This window comes from Leuciscus leuciscus, assembly GCF_965113295.1.
Source record: "Leuciscus leuciscus genome assembly, contig: HAP1_SCAFFOLD_656, whole genome shotgun sequence".
Lineage (NCBI taxonomy): Eukaryota > Metazoa > Chordata > Actinopteri > Cypriniformes > Leuciscidae > Leuciscus > Leuciscus leuciscus.
The window spans coordinates 1-26,153 of record NW_028118084.1 but is presented as its reverse complement, the minus strand read 5'-3'; the positions used below and the strand labels follow the sequence as shown (position 1 = coordinate 26,153).

Here is a 26,153-nt window from a genome sequence, read left to right as displayed (position 1 = left end):
ACTCATTTAACAAACATTTTAGACGTAAAAATGAAACATTTAAACATTCCAAAAATACAAATAAATTATTTTTGTGAAAAAAAAACTTAATTATAACTTTAAATTTTAGATAAAATTAACTTGGATTTTTAGTCAATTATTTTGGTGCATTGAACTCAAACAACCAAGTAAATGATTTTCAGAGATTTTATTAAGTTAATAAAGTTAAATATTACTGCAATATTTACTAAGCCACAGAATAATTTTTTAGAGTGAGGTATGGCTTGAAAAAAGCAAAATATTCATAAATTAATCATAAATTGCTGGCAAATAGACAAACACTCACAGACATATATATACTGATAGTACAAAAAACTTACCAAAAGTTAAAATTGAGCATGCCATATTTCTATTTTATTTATTTTTATTTTTATTTTTATTTTTATTTTTATTTTTATTTTTATTTTTATTTTTATTTTATTTTATTTTTTATTTTTATTTTTATTTTTATTTTTATTTTTATTTTTATTTTTATTTTTATTTTTATTTGATACTAATTTGTTGTGCCCTCTCCCAAGCAGGAGGATGGCACATTCACCCTCCGATGCAACTGGAGCCATACTTCCCTCCAGCCAAACCATCACTGGAAAACCTCAATGCGATTCTGTGTACATGGAAATGTTCGTCCCAGATTTCCTGCCAGCTGCGTCTCATCTTCACAATACGGATATTTTCGTCGAGCGGGAACTGCAGTAAATAGAGTAGAAGCGTGGTTTAGTGAGTGCTGCCAGAAAGGTGTGTCCTATGGATGCCAGCAGATCGTTTGCTGTGCCAAATAGGCGGTGAGTACAGACTGAGAACAGGCGTACTGTCTAAAGAGACATACTGATCCCTATTTTCATTGTTTTTGCAGTGGGAAAATGCTTTGTCCCATTTCTATATTGAAGAGTACTCCACCATGACCTTGGCCCATGAGTGCTGTGAAAAGAAGCGAGAAGAAAGGAGGAAATGCTTTTTAAAAAAGGCTGCTAACCCAACACCTGTTACAGGTCAAGATGCTAAATGATTATTTCTTGATGCCATATGACTACCTGAGCATTTGTATTTGTTTTAGCAACAAAAAAAAGTGTGTCAAAAATAAGTTAGTTCACGAGGAGTACAGAGACTTGTAGTGTAAGAAGAATAAACAATGTGCCAATAATATATATCATAACTGCCTTCTTTTTTCTTAAATATCCAGCATACATATAGGCTGTACCCTTTCAAAAAGGACACATTAGGGAATTTTAGTAACTTAAAGATACATATTACATTTTGGAAGAAGAGAGTGTACCTTTTTATTTAGTGTGTACTGTATATATATATATATATATATATATATATATATATATATATATATATATATATATATACTAAATTATTGATTACACCCCTGAATATATGTAATTGATTTTTTATAAATATATATATATATATATATATTTCTATATTTCAACTGTTAAAGCCACATATCAGAAACCTAAATAAATAAACAATAATAATAAAACAGCAGCAGCTGGTAATTCTGTTTTGTTTGGTAACGTACACCTCAAAGAATTTTGTAACTAAATTGACTAAACTAAAATTAGTATTTTTCTTGCTTTGTTCAGCTGCCAGAACACATCAAGATATGTTTTGTTTTTCTCAATGCTGCTCCTCAAGCATGACATATCACATTATTACCCGCAGAACTGGTCTGCAAGAAGCCATGGGAGTATTTCTCTCATGTACTTGAGCAATCCATTTTAATTAGATACAAAAAGATAAGATAAGATATTTCCGTAAATCATGATCTATTTACGTATTTTTGTCCATGAGTTGCTTTTAACAATATGGTCATAAAAAAGGTTTCTGGTAGCTGATTTGATACATTTTTGTGCTGTTAACAGCTTAAATGTGCAAATACGTTTCACAAAGTCAGCCTTATAAATCCTCCCTAAAAACATCACCTGTTTCACACTTGAAATACGGGAAACATGCTGAATCAGAATGTTAGATGAGGGTTTAAAACTCATAAACCAGCCTGTGTAAAGTAAAAAAATGTAAGTGATTATTACTTTTGCCATATTGTCAGGTGTCAGTAAATAAAAAATGCAATTGTGTCTTTGAATTGATATCATCATTGCTAGTAAAATTAGAGAAAACTGTGAATTTGTATGAAATAACCATTTTATAATTTCTGCTGCTTTGCACATGCACTGAAGCAATTGAAATTCATGACATAGCCTTCACAAAAGTTGTGGTCAGAATTATTGGCACCCCTGCTAAATATGATCAAAGGTGGCTGTAAAAATAAATCTGCATTGTTTATCCCTTTGATATTTCATTCAAAAAAATAGCAAAAATCGAACCTTTCATTGAAGTAAAAGAATTGAAAGTGGGGGGAAATCACATTTTGAAATAAATGTTTTTCTCTAAAACACGTTGGCCACAATTATCGGCACCTCTACCATTTTTATGAGCTAAATATCTCTGAAGTATATATTATAATTTGTTTAGCACACGCTATGACTTCTTGTTTCACAGGAGTATAAATATGAGGAAACACAAAGGCCAAATTCCCCTTTACATCCATCACAATTAGTAAAACCAAAGAATGCAGTTCTGATGTGCAGCAAAAGATTGTTGAGCTTCACAAATTAGAAAGTGGTTGTAAGAAAATGAAAATGACCATTTCCACCATCAGGGCAAAGTTCCAATCAACTTAAGATGTTACAATCTGACTGGAAGAGGACGTGTGTCTATATTGTCTTAATGCACGGTGAGGAGGAGAGTTTGAGTGGCCAAAGAGTCTCCAAGGATCACAGATGGAGAATTGCAGAGATTATCTGAGTCTTGGGTTCAGAAAGCCTAAAAAAAATCAAACAGGACCACATGTTGTTTGGAAGAGTTTCAAGAAAAACCTCTTTGCTCATCCAAAAACAAACTGTAGAATATTTAGTTGTCAGACATGACTGGGACCGGATTCTAAGGTCAGATGAAACTAAAAAAAGAGCTTAATGGCAGCATCCTGGTGGTCCAGAGGTCCTGGACATCTTGTTTAGATACATGGTATCATGGATTCTAGCAAATACCAACAGATAAAAAATCAAAACCTGATGGCCTCTTCTAGAAATCTTATAATGCATATGCAGACGACACACAGCTGTACTTAGCCCTATCGCCCAATGATTACAGCCCCATTGACTCCTTGTGCCGATGCATTGACGAAGTCAACAGTTGGATGTGCCAAAACTTTCTTCAGCTAAACAAAGACAAAACTGAAGTTATTGCGTTTGGAAACAAAGATGAAGTTCTCAAGGTGAACGCATACCTTCACTCTAGGGGTCAAACAACTAAACATCAAGTCAGGAATCTTGGTGTGACACTAGAGTCAGACCTTAGTTTCAGTAGTCATGTCAAAGCAATAACTAAATCAGCATACTATCATCTGAAAAATATTGCAAGAATTAGATGCTTTGTTTCCAGACAAGACTTAGAGAAACTTGTTCATGCTTTCATCACCAGCAGGGTGGATTATTGTAATGGACTCCTCACTGGCCTTGTTGCAGCTCATACAGAACGCTGCCGCTAGGATTCTGAGCAGAACCAGGAAATATGAACATATCACACCAGTCCTCAGGTCTCTACACTGGCTCCCAGTTAGATTTAGGATTGATTTTAAAGTATTACTACTGGTATATAAATCATTCAATGGCCTAGGACCTCAATACATTGCAGATATGCTCACTGAATATAAACCCAACAGATCACTCAGATCATTAGGATCATATCAGCTAGAAATACCAAGGGTTCACTCTAAGCATGGTGAGTCTGCTTTTAGCTATTATGCCAGCCACAGCTGGAACCAGCTTCCAGAAGAGATCAGATGTGCTCCTACTGGTCACATTCAAATCCAGACTCAAAACACTTCTGTTTAGCTATGCATTTACTGAATGAGCACTGTGCCGCTGTTCGTCCGACTGTTTGTACTGTACTGTATTTTATTTTATTTTTCTAAACTGTTTTAATTATTCTCATTTCTTTTAATTATTTTAATTTCTCCTATGTCAGCAGGGCATTTAGCCCGTAACTGTAAATCCCACTCAGAAGGTGTAAAAGAAAGTGATAATGTGAAAGTGACGTGTATTAATTTGGGTTTGAAAGTAGAACAGTATTTAAATGACGATATTAAAGTTTTCGTCTGAGAAAGAATGTGAACACAGTGCTAAAGAAAGTGAAAAGAACGTGTGAGTAAATGAGGGAGAAAAGAAAGTTAAAGGAAAGTTGATAGATGGAAGTCGTAAGAAGATTGAAGGTTAAAAGAAGGTTGAAAGATTTAAGTCTTAAGGGAATCCTTTGAAGGAAAGATCTATAATAACATTCTTTTTTATTTTTAAAAGTACTGTATTTTATTTAATTTTTCTAAACTGTTTTAATTATTCTTATTTCTTTTTATTATTTTAATTTCTTCTAAAGCACTTTGAATTGCCATTGTGTATGAAATGTGCTATATAAATAAACTTGCCTTGCCATTTTTTGAATGAAATATCAAAAGGATAACCAACGCAGATTTATTTTTACATCCATCTTTGATCATATTTACCAGTGGTGTCAATGATTCTGACCACAACTGTATCAGTACTTATCGCATTCACTGTAACTTTAGTGAACTTTGGTGAACTAGCCATTCGTATTTTGACTATCCACTGCTTTGACTTTGAATTCATATTATGGGGGAGTTTAATTAAAGACAGATAACCGTAGGCCCTTATCTCCATACTTCAAACTCTGCTGACTCACCAACTTTGGCCCGCCTTTCATGCCCCTTCCATCCCTTTAAATAAAGTCTTGCAGTCTTTTAAATCAGACCTGAAGAACTGAAGAAAAGAAGGATATTTTTACTGCAGAAAATAACCAGTCATGTTTTGGAAAAGCACACTTGTGACTACTTTGATTCTTCATCTAATTTCATTGGGAGGTATGTGCCTTATCTACAAAACTTTATTCTATTTATTGTCTTTTTATTTTGGTGCAAAAAAAAAAAAAAAGCCTTAAAAGCATCTTCTAAATGAATAAATGTAAATGTATGTATTTCTCTAATAGATAGTTGATGTTTCATTCTCTGGTCTTCTTATTAATACATTTAAGATGGACCTTGACTATTTTTTTTTACTTTTCTGCATAATATGTATTAATATCTTATCCTTCATCAACTTCAGCTACTTGGTTATTTTGTCCTTCTTCCATTTAGTGGGACAGATATTTTACCCTGAGGTGCAGCTGGAATCAAACTTCCCTCCAGCCAGACCTTCGGTTTACAATCTCGAGGCGATCTGTCTTTATGGCAATGGCCGCCCCAGATACACTGACTCCAGTTTCCCTTCATCCGGTTACGCTTACGCTCGTCGTGCTGGAAAGGCAGTAAACAGACTAGAGGCATGGTTCAGTCGGTGCTGCTATGGAGGTTTAGCCCATGGAAATGAACAAATCCTTTGCTGTGCGAAACAGGCAGTGAGTACACAGAATGAGAAACATAATATGTCATTTTACTATTTGCATTTTACTGAACAGAAAAATAATTGTCTTTTCCCCCCTTGTTTTCGCAGTGGAGAACTGCTTTGTCCCATTTCTGTATTGAAGAGTATTCCACCATGACCTTGGTCCATGAGTGCTGTGAAAAGAAGCGAGAACAAAGGTGGAACTGCTTTGAAAAAAATGCTGCTAACCCCTACTACCAACCCCTCTCTGGTTACATTGCCCCGGTAATATCACCTGATAGGATTTTCACCTGGGACCCCAACACCTGTTAAAGGTCAAGCTAAATGACAAACTGAGCATTTTTATTTGATTTAGAAGCACAAAACCAGTGTCAATCAATCAACTGTGAAGAGTCTGAATATAACATGATTTTCAAGTAAATTAAACAGTCACAGTGTTCTAGAAGAGCTTGAATGCAACCCTGTGCATCAATATCTTCACATGTATTATTGTATGCTACAGAAAACATGCAAAATACAATGTGCAGCAACTTGCTATCACTCAATGTATTTCCAAAGTTGTAAAAAGATTCAAATAAATCTGAAGCCTTTTCATTGTTTATACTTGACTTTTCCTTTGAGAGAATAATTGTTGCTAGTCTATCTATCTTTCACATCCAATTTTTTTGCATGATAAATGTATTTGGGATCATAAACGTATAACAGTCTTTCGGTCTAATTTGTAAGGTAAAAATATAAAGGTTGGGAATTTAGTGAAAGATTTTATTTTAAAAGAATAAACTTGTTTTTCGAAAGAAATGGTAACCTTCAATTAGGTTAGAATGGAGTTTCAGCATCTATGATCTACTTAATTTAGTGACATTATAAATGTAGGGATAAAATACCCACACTGGTATAATTCTTTAGCCTAACCTTTATGGAAATATAATGTTCCTTAATACATACCAGAATGTAAAAAATAAAAAATAAAAATCCATATTGTTATCCTAGGCAACAATATGTTATCCTTTGAGCTGAATAATAACCATTGTCTTCTGTGAGCTGCTTTATAGCTAAAATGAACTTTTTCCAAACTTTGTGTAATTGCAACATTGACACCGTTATTGATCTGAATTGAATTCACATTTAACGAAACCGAGCTGAAAAATGACTGTCTTCCATAGAGCTTCTTTACAGCTAAAACTGAAGTCGTTTCATAAGTGGATTTTACAACAGTAATGCTGTTTTTTACTGTTTATACAATGAAACGGCTTTGAAACAATCTATGTAAAAAGCGTTTTATATAGGCCTATAAATGTAACTGGACTTGCAACTACCTTCCATAAAATAGTCTTATATAGCAAACTTCCAGTGTATTTTCAGCTCAGTCAAAGCTTACTTTAAGCTGTAAGGTTTGCACATGATTTGTAATAGCCTAGATGTAATTATTGTTGAGCATTTTTTGCCTATAAGCACATTTTATTAAAGCAAAAAAAAGACACTCAGGCTACAGGTCCTTTGTGACCGCTTTAATTTACGTTCATTTTCAGTGAACTATTCTTGTAAGTTTAGAAATGACCAAATGTCCGGGGAAAGTGCAAAAGGTTTTGAATGAAGCTGGAGTGGCATTTCTCAGTCGAGCGCCCCCTGTAGAAAACAGATTTGTCCAAGAATGAGCCATTCAACGTCACAACAACGTCACTTCCGCTTGTTTTGGGAGGAGGCTCGAGAGGAGCGAGGACGCTTCCGTGCGATTCAGCGGGTTATTTACTTCGGAATTCGGATGGACCCAGTAAAGTAATAATAACAACAATTTCGAGTACCTCAGAGGTCCGCACGAGACATTGAGCCGTTCTGCGAACATAAACAGAAGTTTAACTATATTGTTTTTGATTCTTGAGTAAAAAACGAAGAGATTTAAGTTGAGGTAAGCGCTCTTACCTGTTGTTGTTGTGGGTATCTAGCCACTAAGCCATAGTATGCAAGTAAGCAAACAAACACATTTTTATATAGCGAGTGTTTTTAAATGATAAAGTAAAAGGAAGACAGGTTAAAGTAGTGTGTAACCACCACACTCCCTACATATCATGGCAAAATACTGCCACACTAAGTTAAGCAACTTTGTGTAACCTTACATCAGTTAGTTTCCTTCAGGTTTGAGTTGACTAACAGACTTTGTTTGGACATTGCGATCTTTCAGGGCTGTGTGTGTGTGTGTGTGTTGCATAAACCACAAGTGAAAACAAGCAGGACCATATGAAACTTCCGCCAGAAAATGGCTACGCCGGCTGTAGTTTCCACGGATGGAGCGAGCTCCAGTAAGAGCTTTTTATTTCCTCTTGCTGTTTATGACACATTCGTGTAAAGTAGATGAAGCTGTTTTACTGTGCTCTAACTTCAAAAGAATGAGTTCACCTATAGTAAATTAGTCGTGTGGTTTCCTAAATGCAAGAAATGTGTAGTTATGGTGCTTTGAGCACACGTGGAACAATCACCACTGTATAGGCTAACGTTAGTACACTGAACCATACATTACACACACACACACACACACACACACACACACACACACACACACACACACACACACACACACACACACATACATATATATATATATATATTAGTACCGGGTACCGGTCAAAAGTTTGGAAACATTACAGTTTTTAATGTTTTTGAAAGAAGTCTCTAATGCTCATCAAGACTAATTTATTTGATCAAAACTACAGAAAAAAAAGTGAAATATTATTTCAGTGGTTTTCTAGTTTAATATACTTTAAAATATCATTTATTTCTGTGATGCAAAGCTGGATTTACATTGCCATTTACTCCAGTCTTCAGAGTCTAATATACTGATTTGATACTCTGTTATTATCATTGTTGGAAACATTTGTGATGCTTAATATATTTTTGGAACCTGTGAGATACTTTTTCAGGATTCTTTGATTTTTGTTTTTTAAAGAACAGCATTTATTCAAAAAAGAAGACTGGAGTAATGGCTGATGAAGATTAAGCTTTGTTTATATTTTTAAGTATATTTAAAAAAGGAAAAACATTTTTAAAATTGTAATAATAGGCCAATTTCACAATATTACTGTATTTTCTGTGTATTTGATCAAATAAATGTGGGCTTGATGAAGAGACTTTTTTCCAAAACATAAAAAATAGTATTGTTTCCGAACCTTTGACCGGTACTATAGAGCATACTATATATATATATATATATATATATATATATATATATATATATATATGTATATATATATATATATATATATATATATATATATATATATATATATATAGAATGGCCAAATTTGTAATTTATTGTTTATCAGCCATTACATCAAAATAATTAGCTAATTCACCTAGATTTTGTAGTTTTTGCTGGCAGGATGTTCATTATTATTTTTTCTTCCTTTTTTGTTGCCCCTTCAGTTTAGCACACATGATGATTTCATAATTTGCAGATATCCAATAGCTCTTATAATAGTGTTTAGCGGCACATATATAATATAAATGTGTATTATGGTGCTCAGATAAGTGATGAATGCTTTCTAACAAAATGAGATATGATAATGGACTGTTAAAGATGCTCACTTTTTAATATTTCATTAGTGATGGTAGAATTAGAAATGTTTGTTTTGTTTCTTTAATCACTGTTGTCACTCTTCAGATGTCTTTATTTTGGAGGTTATTCCAGCAGAAAGGTACATGCATGTGTGTAGAAGCACATGTGTGGCTGTGTTTGCATATGATCTCTAATTTGAATATCAGTGTTGTAGACAGTCTGTAGTAGGCCCATGACTGCTTGGGTTGTGCTTGTCTTTATTTTAATCGTAGTGCCACCTCAGACTCAGCTGGTGTGATTGGGTTACAGTGTTTTCATGGAAGAACAAAGGAATTGAAACCCAGGTGTCTGTGCATGCTGCATGTTTACACTCACAATTGTGGTTAACGACACATCTCAAGTCTGAAAAGCTATTTAGCATTTGTATTTGCATTTTTTTGCATTTTATTTGTGGTGTAGCTTTTCACACAAAAGCAGATTATAATCACTTCAGTGTCTGGTTAGGATCCCAGTGCATAGGGAAAAGTGCATAGGGCAAAGTCTAAGAAGATAGTTTCATGCTTCACATATTGAAGTGTGAGCTCTGTATTTTTACTTGGCAAGAATCTTATACTTTATTATAATTCAACTAGCTGCAATCCATACATGCACCGTAATGCCTAATGGCTTTTTTCACGGATACGTTTTTGTTTTTTTTCTACTCTAGGTGTTCCTGGAAATCGAAAGATGGCTTCTTCGGAGGTAATTATATGCTTTAATAGTTTCATATTCACATTCCACTTCACATTGTCCTGTCACTGTACCAAAATTCCAGTAGTCGGTACCAATACCAGAAAAATGTCATGGTTCTCTCTTCTTTGTACCAATTTTGATACCATTGTAAAAACTAATTTACTATTTAAGTTAACTATTTGAAATTATAAATTAATTATTGTCTTCAAATGTTTATAAGTAATCATAGTTTATAAAAAGATCATGTGAAAAATTTGTAATACAATGAAGGACAAAGAAACATACACAGAACATGTGGCAAGTCTATTAGTTTGCTTATATTTTGACAGACAGTATCAGATTGTTCTGTCCCATCTGTTTCTATGGTTGTATAACTGTCAGTCATTGCAGTTTCAGATAAAAAAATCTGGCATTACAGTTGTACAGTTGCTTTAAATATAAATGGTTTTATGTTTTTGGTTCAAAGTTTTTGTCTTATCTGATGTGTTTATTGAGCTGTCATTATCTTTCAGGGTCTGAGCATCTCAAGCTCATCCCAGACGAACAAAAAGACCTTGGGCCACCGAGGAATTGACCCTACAGGGGAGACTACGTATAAAAAGGTTCGAGCTGTGTATTTTTGATATCCTGTAAATATTTCAAAATAGATGTTTGTTGGAGATAAGACCAGATCAAAAGAATCAGCAGTTCAACTTCCAATCTCAGTTTAATGACACACATTCCTGAATCTGTCATATCTACATATATTATTATTGTGTTATCTGTGTGGCACAATGACATAGCCTAGTAAATGGTATGGGCATGTAAATACAGGTAAAACTAGCAGGCCTTGTGTTATTGCGGCCTCCCTTTCAGTTTTATTAAAGACCCATGCGTTAGTGCTATATTTCTGCATAGTCACAGATTAACTGTCTTGTATTTTTGTGTACTTAGGCCCGTTTACAACAAGGGCGATAATTATAACGATAACGACATGGTTCTAAAAATCGTTCTTAATATAAAAGAATAGCAGAGTCCACACCACAACTATAACGATAACGGCACAGAGAAACAATATCACTGTAATCACTTTCAGAACACATTTTTTTCCAGCTGATGAAAGATCATAACTTTTTTAGTTATTGTTCTTTGTGTGAACGGGCCTTTACACATTACCATGTTCTTATTCTGCTCATCATGTGCCCTCTGTTGAAAATCTTTAGACCACATCATCTGCCTTGAAAGGTGCCATTCAGCTGGGCATCACACACAGCGTGGGAAGCTTGAGCCAGAAGCCAGAAAGAGATGTGCTCATGCAGGACTTCGAAGTGGTAGAAAGCATCTTCTTTCCCAGGTGCGTTTGTACACGTGTCTGCATACAGTTAGAGTAGCCATGAGATGACGGAACGGTTGGCTTTAGTAGTCACACATTGTGTACTTAAACGTGCTTGTATTTGTCTTCCTCTCAGTCAAGGCAGTAGCTCAACTCCAGGTCATCACCATGGTGACTTCAAGTTTAAAACTTATGCTCCCATTGCATTCCGCTACTTCAGAGAGATGTTTGGGATCCGACCTGACGACTACCTGGTAATCTTGTTTGTTCATTAAACAGGGTTCCCATGGTTTCCTGGAAATATATGGGAATTTTAAAATTGTGTGTTTTAGACCTGTAATAGTCATGTGTTTTGTTTTACTGGAATCTTTGTGAATGACTAAAATATTTCATCAGCTGGAAATTACTGTTGAGTTTGTGTAGAGTTAAACTTGCTTGAAAGCCATTGTGGGGTGGTTCTTTTTTAATTAATTGGTCAAAGAAGTCTTTTTAACTGAAAAAGCCATAAAAAATGTATGCATGATCAATTAATTTCCATCTAAAAAGGTTAATTTGGTTTTGTCTTGTTCAGTCCAAGTTCTTTTTTAATAGGATTATATATATATATATATATATATATATATATATATATATATATATATATATATTTATTTTTTTGCTGTTCTTGCTTGAGATTACAACTTAATGAACAAAAGCTCTTCTCAGTGATGGACACATGCAACACTCCAGTCATTTGTTATCTGCTGTGTGTGTGTTTTCTGCAGTACTCTCTTTGTAATGAACCCCTTATCGAGTTGTCTAACCCTGGAGCAAGCGGGTCTCTCTTCTACGTTTCTGCTGATGATGAGTTTATCATTAAGACTGTACAACACAAAGAGGCAGAATTCTTGCAAACACTCCTGCCAGGTTACTTCATGGTAAGTGAGGGTTTCTTTGTATTTATTTTAGTGCTGTCAATCAATTAAATTAACTAATTCGTCGCACATTTTTCTGTAATTGATTGCAATTAATCGCACCTAACATTGACGTTTTAAGTATATTTTTATATTGTAATAATTTCACATTTAATCTCCAAAATAATGTAGAAACAACATAATGACCGTTGTCTAAATATTTGTTTAATTGCATCTTTTTATGAAAGAAGGCATCACCGATACCAATACCGCTACTGATGTCTCTATGAAATAGATTTTTTCCCCTCAGTTTTTGCCATTAATTATAGCCATTCAGCATTACAGTATAATTGAAAGGTATACATTTTAACATTTATTAGGCAAACAATCTTCACATAAACCCATAATAAATGTCACATTCACCTATGCCTTTCAATATATCAGGGCTAAATGTTTTCTATTAGCCCAGTGTCAGACCAGGTTTCATTGTTTTTGACCCATTTAATCTTGTAAACAGTGCTTTAAGATTTTCAGTTAGGTCTAACAGTCTTCACTGCATATATTATAAATTAATCCTTAAAGTTACAAAAGTTATTCAGTAAAGAGCAGTGAGTGATTTTCTTTTTCTTTTGTTCTTTGATTATCCTTAAAGGGCATATTGCAGTTTTTTTTTTAATTCATATTAGGGCTGGGATGAACGATTATTTTTTAAACGATTAATCTAGCGATTATTTTTTCGATGCATCGATTAATCTAACGATTCATTTTTCAGTCCGATTCGATTTCAATTTGATTCGACTATCGATTATCTCCCCATTTATTGACTAATAGCAATTTACACATGTTGATTTACATATCTGAATGAAAAAAAACCATGAATTTTTTAACATTGCAATATATGTTTATTGCTATTAAAATTCCAAAATAAAAGACTATACAAGTGCAAAGTAAAGCATTCTTAGTCAGAGGTAGCATTCAATAAAACCTTGAAGCCTTAAACACACAGGCCTAGCTTACTGAAAAAAAGTGCATCTTGTAATTCTTCTTTCAGATGAAAATAACAACAACTTGATGTCTAGCATTCAATAAAAAAATAAAAAGGTCACCCAAAATACTTGTTTAGAGCAATTGAAAGAATACAGTAACCAATGTAAACTTGAGGGCTTTAAGCTAACACAGAGAGTGCTTTTCCAACAAAAAATAAATAAAAATTAACAGCAGCCTGTCATGGCGTCCTTCCTGAACCAACAGAATTGAACATTTGTTGAAAACACATAGTCCTAGCTTACTGAAAAAAGTGCATCTTTTAATTCTTCATTCACATAAAAATAACAACAACGTATAGTAATACACTCTGCCACTCACCTTTAAAAAAAAAAAAACTAAAGTAGTTAACTAGAATTTAATAAATGGAACATTATTGTAAAGTGTTACCGATTTGTTATACACCGATTCAGACAACAACACAAGTGTGTGAGTTCAGTGTTGGGCAGATCAGTTGTTTTAACCAATCATTGAATCGGTTCAAATGAGTCATTAGTTCGCGAATCGGACGTGTAATAAGTGGACGTGTAGCCTACGGCACGCGTTGTGTGATTATCCCGGCAGTTTATTTTTTAGCACAATTCACACTCCACGGTAATTCAGGAGAAAAAAAAAATCTCAGAATGCTCCATGTGAAACTTTGGTCTTCCGCCCTTTTTCTATCGTGTCTAATGATTTTGATTAATATGCACGAGGGAGAGAGAGCAAGACAGCGCTCGTGTTGATTGAAGACGGTGAGTGCGCGCGCGCGGCCGGGGCTCTCTCTCGTACTTATATATGCGCCCTGTCATATGCGCAATTTCGAGCCTTGCAAGAAGTACTCTCAGTCACTCTCAGAGGAACGAGTGCGTGCCGTAGGCTTGGGCGGTATTCGAATTTTGATACCGTCAAACCTCCTCCCTATTTTACCGGGGTATACGGTATTACCGTGACTAATTAAAAATTATGACATAATGGGCTCAGACGGCGTCACCAAACTGTTGGCTTGTGCCTACACCGTTCAGAAACTGAATGCCAGATCGGGCAAAAAATAAATAAAAAATCAAGCCCAACCCCTGCACGTTGTGTCTGAGTCAGGCCGACGGCATTAACTGTTATTATGAGCCGGAGCCCACCATTATTCAACATAATATCTGTGTGCGTGCAACAAGCAAAAAGTGCCTCTGTAATCCGGTGACACATGTCCATTGATTTTTATTAATACAACTTTTCTGCAAAGATGGAAGTTGACGATCGCCATCTCTGTAGTGAACGCGCCTATAGAGAGAAATGCACATCATTACACAATCAGAGAGTGGCCTTTTTTTTTTTCGTTTTGAATTGTTTCGTTTAAAGAAATTGACGATCGGCATCTGAACGCTATAGAGAGACATGCACATCATGGATTACAGAGAGTACGTTAGGCTAGTCTATTTATTTTCGTTTTGAATGGTTTCGTTTAATGAAATTGACGATCGCATCTCCGTATGAACGCGCCTAGAGAGAAATGCACATCATGGGTTACTCAGCCTAATCAGTGAGTAGCCTATTTCTTTCGTTTTGAATTGTTTCGTTTAAATACATTTCAAGCTTTATTTATATATATTTGCCATGTCTGTGAGGCATAGCCTACACTGAGTTTCGGTTAATTTATGAGATTTCAATGCAAGTGACCGCGGCATGCCCATCATGTCATGATTATCCAGGAAATTGGTTGATGAAAAATGTATTAAAATTAAGAAACAATATATACAAAACGAAATTCGTTTTAAAGAGGCCTTTTACAAAACGAAATTTATTGAAGTGGTCAAATCGTCTGACTCCCGATGCATCCCATCTTATTTGTGCCGTTCACTTTTCATAATCAACAAAGATGGAAAAAATAACATTATAATATTTTAACAAATACGAAACTTAATGCGCTTATTTAATGAACTCGAGAACAAAATGCATCCTGGCAGCAGTGAGTGGGCGGTTGTTTCGGAGATGCGACATTAGGTTAGAGGTGTTTACATCTCTTGTATTTACCGCCTCTCCCTTCTCATGCGGTTGGAACCAGAAATATTGCCAAACTGCAACCACACATAAGCAGTTTTTAGGCAATAAATAAATTATATATATTATAGGCTATATAAGTGCCGGTAATGACGGTATTGAAACTGATACCGGTGCTATTTTAAGATCCCGCGGTATCCGATATTACCGTAATACCGCCCAACCCTAGCGTGCCGCCTTGCACTTCATAAGTCTGAGGAGCCACTCGTGTTGCTACTACTCTCCGGCGCCGCCATCTTTGTTTTGGGTCTGACGAATCGACGCGCATATTTTGCGTCGACGTCATCGATGACGTCGACGCGTTGTCCCAGCCCTAATTCATATATAACCTTGTATGAAAGTACCATATGAATAGGTAATGCAGGATTTACAATTGTTTGCAAGACATTGAACGTGTCCTTGAACGTGTTAAAAAAAAGTTTCTTCTTTTTTTTCAACATTGCATCATATTACGTCGTGAGAAGGAGTCATTTGCCGGGCTCTGCGTTTTCTCAGTGCAGATAAGATTGGTATTCAGTAGGAGTGGTCGTGATTCAGTGGGTTTTCGGTAGTTATTGTATTTCAATTTATCATCGTCATGGTAAATTATTGTGAATTATAGGCTGTCAGGAGATTGAGTCCACAGGTTTCCGAACAAGAAAAAGGACGATGCTATCTTCCGTGCCTAGGTGCGTTTTGTGCAGGTGAAGAGACAGGACTTCACTTCTGACAGACAGCAGCAGGTTTATTGGGCTGCTGTCACTTTAAGACCTGACTCGCATCGCGTGGATCTGACACGCATCCCATTTTCTCACAACTCTTAACATTCTTTTAAGACTTCATGTAACCTTATTTAAGACTCCTTGCGAGGATACTCTGGAAAAAAATGGCCTTTTGGCATAATGTTGTGTGTTTTGTCCGTTTAAATGCTGTCTGAATCGGCTTTCTTTGCGCATGAATCGTGTGTGTGTCACATAGACAGGAGATTCACAGACCCGCGTTCTCTTTTGTGTCTTATCGCACTTGAATGTTTTAAAAACATTTGCCTGAATAAGAGCGTGGTCATATAATGTTACACTAGCCAAAGGATGACTGGAAAAAACAAATGCTGAGTTAATTGCCTTAAATATTTTTTACGTGTTAAACTGAAAAAATTATGCGTGTTAATTTTGACAGCTCTAATTTATTTACAAAAAAAAAATTTCGTTCTAAAATGCTATCTAGTTCATTCTATTGTTGTTTGAACATTATAAGCAAAGTAGTTTCCTGCATATAATTCACCATTTGTCTTCTAGAACCTGAACCAGAACATGCGTACGCTGCTTCCCAAGTTCTACGGTCTCTACTGCGTTCAGGCAGAGGGGAAGAACATCCGAATCGTAGTGATGAACAACCTGCTGCCATGCGCTGTACCCATGCACCATAAATTCGACCTGAAGGGCTCCACATACAAGCGACGTGCTTCGCCGAAAGAAAAGTCCAAGGGTGTGCCCACGTTCAAAGACCTAGACTTTATGCAGGACATGCCTGAGGGCATACTGCTGGAGAGTGACCACTACAACGCCCTCTGTAGGACCATTCAAAGAGACTGTCGGGTAAGGAGACAGAAGTTACATATACATTTATGCATTTGGCATACCCATTTATTCAGAGCCACTTGCATTGCATTCAAGATATTCATTCCTTCAGTACATGCATTCTCTATTAATCAAACCCATGACCTTGGCATTACTAGTGCCATGCTCTACTGGTTGAGCTACAGGAGTGATCGTCGACATAAATGACAAGTAAAGAGGATAGAATGTAAACAAGAATTATTTTTGTGTGCAGCTTGTCAGTGATCAGTATTAAATGCTGCTCTGTCTTAAAGCATTGCTAGTTTGTGTCTCTTATAACATGCATTTGAAAAAGCAACATGCGTCAAACATCTTTCCAAACATGAGAAGCATTTATGAAACAAAAGACAACATTTAGTAACATGTTTTTACTCACTTCAAAACATCAGATGAGTGCTTGAAAACATCCTTCTGTGAGATGATGTGGCTTCTTCCACAGAATAAGGCACACAATATATTATTTCATAGTATTCTCAGAATCGAACCAAAATAGTTTTTTAAAGGTTTATAGGGGGGCGAGACCGAAAAAAGTTTGAAAAAAATCCTAATTTAGAAGTAAAAACCTATTTTCTATCCTGTTTTTGACGCTCTCTTTCAAACACTCTGTTTTGTTCCAGTAAGTAAACATTCAAGACTTTCAAAACGCCAACAGCTATAAATGGCTAACATATTTGCATATTAAAATAATAATTTCAACGTCCCCGCCATTACACATGTGGCATTGTTTTGAAAACTTCCAATGCTGAAAAATATCTTGTTACATAGAAACATTTGCCAACATTGTGAAACATTTATGTGTGTTAAATATGGTTTACAAGTCTTGGTTGTGGCAAATTAAAGTTTAAGTACTTGGAGTTACCACAGTTATAATTGAAAAAGGATGACTTTTACGGTGTTTGTTTCTTGTAAATGGAATTATGAATGAATGTATAATTTTTTTTTTTGTCACACTGTCTTGTAGACTATTCATAGTTCATCCTTTTCGATGAAGTGAAAAACGTATACATTGTCATTTGCAGTGTCGTGTTTTAAATAAAATGCAGCATGTTGTAATGTATTACTGAAAAAAAAAAACAGATGTCGCTCACTGAAGCTTTTCATGATCACAGTGAATGACTTAGATCAAAACAATAACAAAAGCAGCGTTCTCTATGTGCTTCTGTATCCAATAATCCAACTCATTAACCCCATAAATGCCGAAGAAAAGGAAAGAACTGCAAATGCAACTCACAACTCTTCAGTTTGACTGCGGCGCTACAGTATAAATACTCAGTACATATCAAACGATCTGTATCAGCCAAAGCAACATATAAACACTGTTACTCACACTTGTGTAATGCAACATTACTGTAGGGTCTAATGTAGTCGGCACTGCATCTTTTATTTTCAGTCTATCTGAAAAGTCTGCGTCAAACTTTGTCTTGTTCAAAAATGAATATGCAGTCAAATGAAGCAAACAAACAGTGTCTTACTGATGCGATCTGACTTAAACTTTGTTAAAAAATAAAGTTTTCTAAATGTTAAGCCCTATTTGGACAGGATTAGTTTTACAAGGGTAGATGGAGTAATGTAACTTTACCACAGGACGTCTGTAATATTAATGGCCAATTTGCACGGGATAAGAAATCTCAATAAAACTAGCAGAAGTGGGAGGGGTAACTCGCCTGTCACTTCCCTGTGCCTATTATGTTGCTTCCTATTATAACAAGCGCAAACACATATAATCTTAATTCTTATATAAAATTTAATTCTGATTGGATTTTGTTGGTAATTTACCTTACAAAATTTAGCACTTACCTAAAGCTGGTAATTTAGCACTTACCTAAAGCTAAAAGAAGTTCTGTGCCTCTGACAAGTGCTTTCGACCTTCTTTTTGATCTGAATGCATAAACACTTTATGCATCACAAGGATGGCAATGCAAAGACTGTTTTTCCACAACTTGGCACTGCAAAACACTTTGTAAACCTTAGAGGCATCTCTATGGTTTTGTTGCTGGAGTAATTCTGTGTTTGCATCCGTCTCGTATTTACTACTACATGACATGCGTGCATCGGTGGGCAGGGCTGAAGAGGCAATGATGTAGAACAGTAGAAGTAGGCGTTAATCTTCTGCAGAGGCGCCCTTTCATCGCACTATGATGTAATAATGCGACAAAATCTGAAACGAGTCATTTTCTGAGCTTGATTTTTGATAAAAGCTATTAGTTCAAATAACAAGAACGTTTTGAGTTCTTTATTTTACAGGATATTTTTATAGCACAGTGACCTCTAATTCTCAATTCATGACCCATTTAAAAACATATTTGGTTGAATCTACATTTTGAATCTGCTAAATGTGCCTGTCACACTTCCTCTATATATCCTTTTATCTATAGGTACTACAGAGCTTTAAGATCATGGACTACAGTCTGCTGATGGGTATCCACAACTTGGACAGGGCAGGTGAAGAGGTGTCTACTGCAGTGCACGATACCCAGAAAAAGGCACCAGGCCAGAAGCCCCTTTATTGCACAGCCATTGAGTCTATTCAAGGGGAGACGAAGGGCAAGAGTTCACCACAGCCATACGAAAGGTGAGTTACTCTACATTACTCTAGTCTTCAGTGTCACATGATCTAATATGCTGATTTGCTGCTCAACGAACATTTCTTATCAATGTTGAAAACTGTTGTGCTGCATAATATTTGTGGAAACTGATAAAAATGTTCCCCCCAGAATTTTTTGATGAATCAAAAGTTCAAAAGAACAGCATTTATTTGGAATTTAAAAAAATTAAACGCAGATAAATATTAAAACCAAAAAATATGAGAAAAAAATGTAGGTATAGTCACTCAGCGTGACATCCCTAGTTTGTAGATGCTATTGTACTGTTATGATTATTCTTACTGAGAAATTATTACTTTGTGCCTGCACAACTGCTAACATGCAATATTCTTTCTTTCTTTGCAGTATGGGAGGAATTCCAGCATTCAGTTCAAAAGGAGAAAGGTTGCTGGTTTTCATCGGGATCATTGATATCCTTCAATCTTATAGGTAGACTTTGTTTCCACATCTTTGTGTTTTCTTCATAATAAATCCCTATAACTTACTAATAACATTCTGTATTTAGGCTTGTAAAGAAGTTGGAGCATTCATGGAAAGCTCTGCTGCATGATGGGGTATGTCACACACCATATCAAACACTGAATAAAAAGCGAACTTAACAAATAAAAAAAGAATATTTATATTTTGTCTACTATTTGATGATGTCCTCTGCAGGACACGGTATCTGTGCACCGGCCGAGTTTCTACGCAGATCGTTTCCAGAAGTTTATGTGCAGCGCAGTCTTCAAAAGACCAACTTGTAAGTTTGATAGTTACATTGAAACGTTTGCAACTGCTGCATTAAAGTGCTGACACATTAAAAATCATTTTTTCTTTCTTACGCTAGTAAAAACATCTCCCTCAAAGAAAAGTCGAGGAGGAACCGTGTCTGTTGGGAAGAAGTCAAACATCGCAGTATCTGGACAGTCACAACAATCCCTTCCTGTAGCAGCAGAACAAACACAGCCACAGCAGACTACAGTGCAGCTGTCCAGCCCAGACACTCAAGGAGACAGCGGTAGGAGAACACATTGAGAGATAACTAGAAAAAGGAAGGTTAAGCAGGGTGTCTGAGCAAGATAAGACTGTAAATTCTTGTGGTAACCAAAAGAATTATTTCAAAAATAGTTGCGATTGTTTCCTCAATCAGTTTTGGAAGTTTCCTTGGTGATTCTGCGTTGGGATGGATAGATATAGATAGTAAAATTCTATACCGTTGTCCAGTGCAGGTCCTGGACTTCTGGGGGCTCTAAGCCAAACTTTGTCCGGGGGCTCCTGTCAGTCAATGCGTTCATAAAAACCGAAAAATGACCCCCAACCTTTAAGCTGTTCTTTCAGAGCAGTTTCACTGTCAACCAACAACACTGAGTTGTAATGTTCATTAATACAATAAACAAATAAAAATACAATAATAATAAAATAAAAACAATAGGACAAATGCATGAAATGAACAATTTAGCCTACTACTAATAATAGTAATCAAATGTAAAATAAATAAATAAAATAAAACATTACATAGTCTTCACTGTATTACATATTCACTGATTCATATTAAATTTACTAATGTTATTCAGTGAAGAGCAGTGAATGATTCTCTCGTTTTCTTTTGTTGTTTGATTAACATTAAATGACAGAGAGAGCAGATGGTTTGAATTAAAAGTCCCCAAGATGGACATTTTGGCATATTTTTGTGGGTATTTGTCCCTTGAAACGCACACCCGCTGTACTTGTCCATGTCTCTCTCCATCTTTGATCGCGTGGACAGAAAGTCACCTGTTTAACAGCTTAATGCTCTTTTACACGTGACGTTACATGATTTGACTGATTTGGACGTTACGTATGGTGACCGCGCTCTGCTTAAAGGAAAGGAACAGAAAGCTGGATCATGTTTTCATAATTGTTGGAAACCGAATCCAAACCCCTGGTGGTTCAGGGGCCCTACGCAACATGCGTACTTTGCGTATAGGGATGACCCCGGCACTGCTGTTGTCAGAATAGATTAAATATAAAACTCTTGAAACTAATGTAAATCCTGTGATCTAAGTGAATTTAGGCATTAATATTAATATTCTACATCTGTGTTGTTTTGATGATTGCTTGATTTTGATAAATGTATAAACTCTCTGATCTGAGAAGAATGGGTCTCTTACTTTTTTGCCTGCAATCTATAAACTTAGATTCTACTTGTGGGTCTCAGCGGTGTGGCCAGGGTTGCTTAACTTGCCCTTGCTAGTATGGAAAACATTGTTCATGTTGTGCTATGTTTTCAATGCTAGCAGATACTGCATGATAACGGTGTAGTTTAAAAGTTAGATGGCCTTGTGTGCTGATAACAGAGCAAATGAGAGCTGTAAATGTCTGCCCCCTACAGCACATGCATGTAATAAAGCCTGTCCAGTTCTCTGAGGTTTTTGCATTTGAATCATCTGACATTTTAGAGGCCTAGATTTAGACATTATCAACATGATTTTCCCCTTCAACCCTGACTAAATCATTATTGACTAAGGAGCGCTCACTCTTTTGGCACTTCTTCTTTTTCAGGTGCTCGTCCTGACCTGCTCCCACAACAGGTCACTGAAGATGAGATCACGAGTAGCTCAGCTGACACAACCCTGTCAGCAACCTCTCCTGGAAGCTCTCGGCCCTCCACGAACACTCCAGTTCTGAGGTATGTGATGTTTAGACTAGATGATTAGGTTGAATTTGATGAAAGATGAGTTTTACAACTACTAATATTCATTTTATCACATACTCACTGTTTTCACTAATAATAAATATGTCTATTGGTGCATTTCATTTCCAGTCGTAGCAGTATAGCTGCCCAGTCATCAGGGGAAAGTTTGGATGTCGAAGTCATTTCACTCAGTGAGATTGTTCCACAGACAAGCACGTCAGAAGTAAGAGACATTTTGTTCTGGCCTGCAATCTGTTTCAGTGTAGTAGACTAAACAACATAGAGTAAATTCCATGAGTAAAGTGTTTTTATGTCCTACTACAACTGTGGTTCTCAACTAGTTGGTCACAAACTGAATTCAATTCAAGCTTATTTGTATGGCGCTTTTCACAATACATATTGTTTCGAAGCAGCTTTACAGAAAACGCTTGTTTCATTGGTACAATTTTTGGAAATATTCTGTTATCAGTCAGAGATCAGTGTATCAAAGTAAAGTCCATATGGCAGTATTATACAGCCTTGATATAATATGTTATGTGCTTTGATTAATTTAAGCACAACCAGTGAAAATGTTAGGCAGCAATTACAACTTGTGCTTGTAATGATTAGAATATAAGGATAATATTTGATAGTTTTGTATGTCGATCCAGAGTTGGCGCCATCTGAAGTCTTTGCAATTGTCTGTGTCAGCTGAAATAGCAAACAGGAGCTGCCGCAATCTATAACACTTTATATTATAATACTTGTGCTGTTGTTTATGCATATACAACTTGTCAGTCATCTTTTTCAGCCTGCCATATTAAAGGGATAGTGACCCAAAAATGAAACTTCTGTCATAATTTATTCACTCTCATGTTATTCCAAACCTGTATGAGTTTCTTTCTTCTGCTGAACACAAAAGAAGATATTTTGTAGAATATGGGCCACCAAACAGGCCCAAGAACCCATTGACTCCCATAGTAGGAAAAACAAATACTATGGAAGTCAATGGGGTCTATTAACTGTTTGGTTACAGACAGTAAATTGGTGAGTAAATTATGACAGAATTTCCATTTTTAGGTGATCTATCTCTTTAATAAGTTTGCATAATGTCCCAGCTATTCATGGTTTGAATATTTGATTTCACAACACTTTTGTTAGTTTTAGTACGATAACCAGTTTGCTACACTATTGTGTTACCACTTGACAATAGAAAATCTGAAGTGAAACCATTTGGGAACCTCTGGTCTACCATGCCAACAAACAAATAAGATTGTGAAATTAAAGGATCTCTCTATCCTCAGAGTGCATGCACTTTTGCGAATTACAATGTGGTCTTTGTGTCGTTTAACAGGATATGTGATCTGCCTCCTACAAAGCATGCTGGATTACTTGTCTAGTCATTCTACCCTGTTGTAAAAGAGTTTTATTTATTCTTTCTTTTGCTGTTGCAGTGAAAGACTGTGGATGAACAGGACAAAATAAAGCCCTCAAAGACAAAGATTTACTCTCTTTTAAGGATATTGGAACAGGATGAAAATGAAAAGCATGAAAGTAAGATGGAGTTGCTGTAAACATCCGAGGAAGTGAAAACTGGAGAATCTGGATTACAAAAGAGAGAAGTGCACGTTCATAAGACTGTAAAACATTAGGATAAAGATACCCCCCACTCCCCCCCACCCCTTTATATATATATTTTGGATGTCAGTACATCCAATATTGCTGCTAAGAAATGGAACCAAAAGAAAGATGCCACTGTATACCTCAACAGTGTGATATCACTGTTCTCAAACAGTTTCATTTTTAAAAGAACTCCCAGGACCTGATAATGTTCACAGCAGAAGAACAGTGATGAGAACTTTGCATCATGTGACTGGCTTTTGGAGAACAAACTGGACTTTTGAGGACTTCATTTGACCATGCGTCTTTTTTTCCTCTTAGTTTGCCAAGGAGAGCTATCTGCTGGAGTCGTTATTTACTTTGCTAAGGGAAGAAAGGACATTTGGCTGGTTGTGAGTTTTAAAGACATTTTAGGAAAATGTCATGAATATCCCCCAAAAAAACAAAAACGTGTTGGATGAGTCAATCCAGATCAGGTTGCCTGAACAATCATGTAACAAGACACTTTTTTTCAAAACTTTGAATCTGTAAAATAGGTTCGATTTGGTTTTAGAAATTGATTCAAATGCAGTACTGTGATGTTTTTTGAATATTTATATGTGCCTTAATCACAAGAGTTATTTTGCCTTGTAATGAACAGGAAGCCTTTCACTGTGCATGACGCCTGCAAGTGGATTGTGCCGGATTGCATGGGTCACCTAGACAAAAACACAGTATCCCTCTCTCTTTCTCAAATATCAGTCTTTCATGTGTGACTGACCTATTAACATAATTAATAAAAAAAATATTTGGAGTAAGTTTGGAGATTGATTTACTTAAACTTTACATTGTTTGCAAAAAAAAAAAAAAAGAAAGAAAGAAAAAGAAGGCAAAAGCAAACAAGACAACAGATCACTTTTGTAACATTGGCAGAAATATTAAACCATGTATAAAAGACCTAATTCAGTATTTTGGCTTGCAGGACTAATGTTTTTTTGTTGTTGCTTTTTTAGCATTGATTTTAAAATGGCAGTTTTTTTTAGGGCACAATAAGACAGACCTGGCAGAACCGCTACTGTAAAACAATATATAGCATCTGTGCTGGTATCCTTTAATGAAATTTAGGTTACATAGACTGTGTAGCTTAGGAACTTCTCTTAATGCCTCGGTCTTGTTAAGAGAATTGAAGTCAAACTAAACTAAATCCTGAACAAAACTTATTTTTTTCATCATTTTTGAATGTGCATGCTAATCAGTCAGCCTGAATGCAGAGACATTAATGATGAAGATGCAAATATGAAATATGGATACGTAGTTGAGTAAGGGAACATTGCTGTAACTTTTTCTGTGACAATTTTTATGAACAAAAAATACATTCCTGTACAAAGTCATATTTATTTGTATGTTTGCTTGTAATTTATTTCTTTATCTCAAGTTCCAAATTGTCTATCGCAGGTTTTTGTGACACGGTATGCAAGTTCTGATAAATTTGTTTGGGTTGGTGAATGTGTTTTTTTACTGTACACTCACGATCTGGGATTCTAGTGCAATTGCTGTTTGCTCTGAAAATGCTTATTGCCTCAAACTGAGAATTGTCTTAAGTAGTAGCTTTAAAAATAATTTAAAATATTTCTCTCTTACAATGACATTCATGTATTACAGCTCTCTGTCAGAGGATATTGAGACTTTTGGAGTGGAAAATATTGTAACATTTCATGCTGTATGCAAATTACTGAAATAAACAACACTGAAAAAATGTCAATAGATCAACTTCCTGTGTTATGCTTTACTATCAGATGATCTCTTCAAGCCTGTTAAAGGCATCTTATGTGTTTTAGGGTTTACATCTGCACTTAAATTTCACGTTGTTCCAAAACTGTATGACTTATTCCTGTGAAAACAAAAAACAAAAGAGATGTTAGGTAAAATGACTGTCTCGGTCGACATTAATTATATTCATTGTTTGTGAAAAAGATACAATGAAAGTGAATAGTGGCGAGGCGAAAGTTTGGAACAACAAGTTGAGGATATTTACATTTTTGGAGAGAACGATCCTGTGCTCAGACACGTGACCTCCGACCACATGTGGGCGCTACGCATTTACAAATATATTTCTACGCCGCGACCGGGAAGAGAAGCAGCGACGGAGCTATCGACCAATCAGCTTTGCGATTACAAACATCGTCAGTGTCCTACATCTGTTAACCAATCAGCGATGCCGTCACTTTGGGAAACGGACTAGAGGATTTCCAAGATGGGGCTCGAAAGCACTATGGTCTGGTAAGAAATAAACAAACGCGTTGTTTTAGATATAAATACGCCTTTTGCGTAGTTAATACTCCTCCGACGTATTGTAAATACGTAGGTTTTTCGTTCTGTCACACTTTTGAGCTCATAGTTGGGAACAAGTAACATAATTCAATAGTCGCTTTCTGGTTAGAATGACATTCTCCTGAGTCATTATTCAGCAGGTAACGTTAGATCTATCATAAAGAAACAGATCACTAACACACACAAACACATTTATGACCCATAAACAATGACCACTTGTTTGTGAACTCGGTCTGATAGCATCTTATTCAGTCTTCTAGAACTGTCATGAAGTGATACTGAATGTGTTGATGGTCCAACGCCCTCTAATGCTGTCTAGATAGGCAGCTT

General features: G+C 35.8%; 2 protein-coding genes across 4 annotated transcripts; both read left to right on the top strand.

Annotated features, from left to right (window-relative positions):
- Positions 1-514: 514 nt before the first annotated feature.
- ecm1a (extracellular matrix protein 1a) lies at positions 515-6,097 on the top strand. 2 transcript variants are annotated; one of them, XM_082190895.1, is made up of 5 exons: positions 515-821; positions 893-1,028; positions 4,908-4,978; positions 5,252-5,511; positions 5,607-6,097. In XM_082190895.1, exons 3-5 carry the CDS (start codon positions 4,921-4,923, stop codon positions 5,808-5,810), a joined length of 522 nt encoding a protein of 173 aa, XP_082047021.1. In that variant the 5' UTR covers positions 515-821; positions 893-1,028; positions 4,908-4,920; the 3' UTR covers positions 5,811-6,097. The 2 variants fall into 2 exon arrangements, with proteins under 2 accessions (XP_082047021.1, XP_082047020.1); XM_082190894.1 differs by having other exon boundaries at positions 516-821; positions 4,847-4,978.
- A 1,076-nt stretch (positions 6,098-7,173) lies between these two features.
- On the top strand, positions 7,174-25,254 carry LOC309491872 (phosphatidylinositol 4-phosphate 5-kinase type-1 alpha-like). Of its 2 annotated transcripts, XM_082190892.1 has the most exons (16): positions 7,174-7,404; positions 7,678-7,795; positions 9,755-9,789; positions 10,293-10,382; positions 10,983-11,113; positions 11,229-11,346; positions 11,857-12,009; positions 16,338-16,637; positions 19,034-19,230; positions 19,607-19,690; positions 19,767-19,815; positions 19,916-20,000; positions 20,088-20,258; positions 21,782-21,908; positions 22,044-22,137; positions 23,348-25,254. In XM_082190892.1, the coding sequence occupies exons 2-16, from the start codon at positions 7,753-7,755 to the stop codon at positions 23,348-23,350; spliced, it is 1,680 nt and encodes a 559-aa protein (XP_082047018.1). In that variant the 5' UTR covers positions 7,174-7,404; positions 7,678-7,752; the 3' UTR covers positions 23,351-25,254. The 2 variants fall into 2 exon arrangements, with proteins under 2 accessions (XP_082047018.1, XP_082047019.1); XM_082190893.1 differs by lacking the exon at positions 7,678-7,795.
- Positions 25,255-26,153: the final 899 nt, after the last annotated feature.

Bases quoted from the DNA above. Each gene is read 5' to 3' on its own strand.
- LOC309491872 (XM_082190892.1), top strand. From the start codon at position 7,753: ATGGCTACGCCGGCTGTAGTTTCCACGGATGGAGCGAGCTCCA. The intron at 19,231-19,606 runs GTGAGTTACTCT...CTTTCTTTGCAG, and splicing joins TCACCACAGCCATACGAAAG to TATGGGAGGAATTCCAGCAT. The intron at 19,816-19,915 runs GTATGTCACACA...TGTCCTCTGCAG, and splicing joins AAGCTCTGCTGCATGATGGG to GACACGGTATCTGTGCACCG.
- ecm1a (XM_082190895.1), top strand. From the start codon at position 4,921: ATGTTTTGGAAAAGCACACTTGTGACTACTTTGATTCTTCATCTAATT. The intron at 4,979-5,251 runs GTATGTGCCTTA...TCTTCCATTTAG, and splicing joins TCATCTAATTTCATTGGGAG to TGGGACAGATATTTTACCCT. The intron at 5,512-5,606 runs GTGAGTACACAG...TTGTTTTCGCAG, and splicing joins TTTGCTGTGCGAAACAGGCA to TGGAGAACTGCTTTGTCCCA.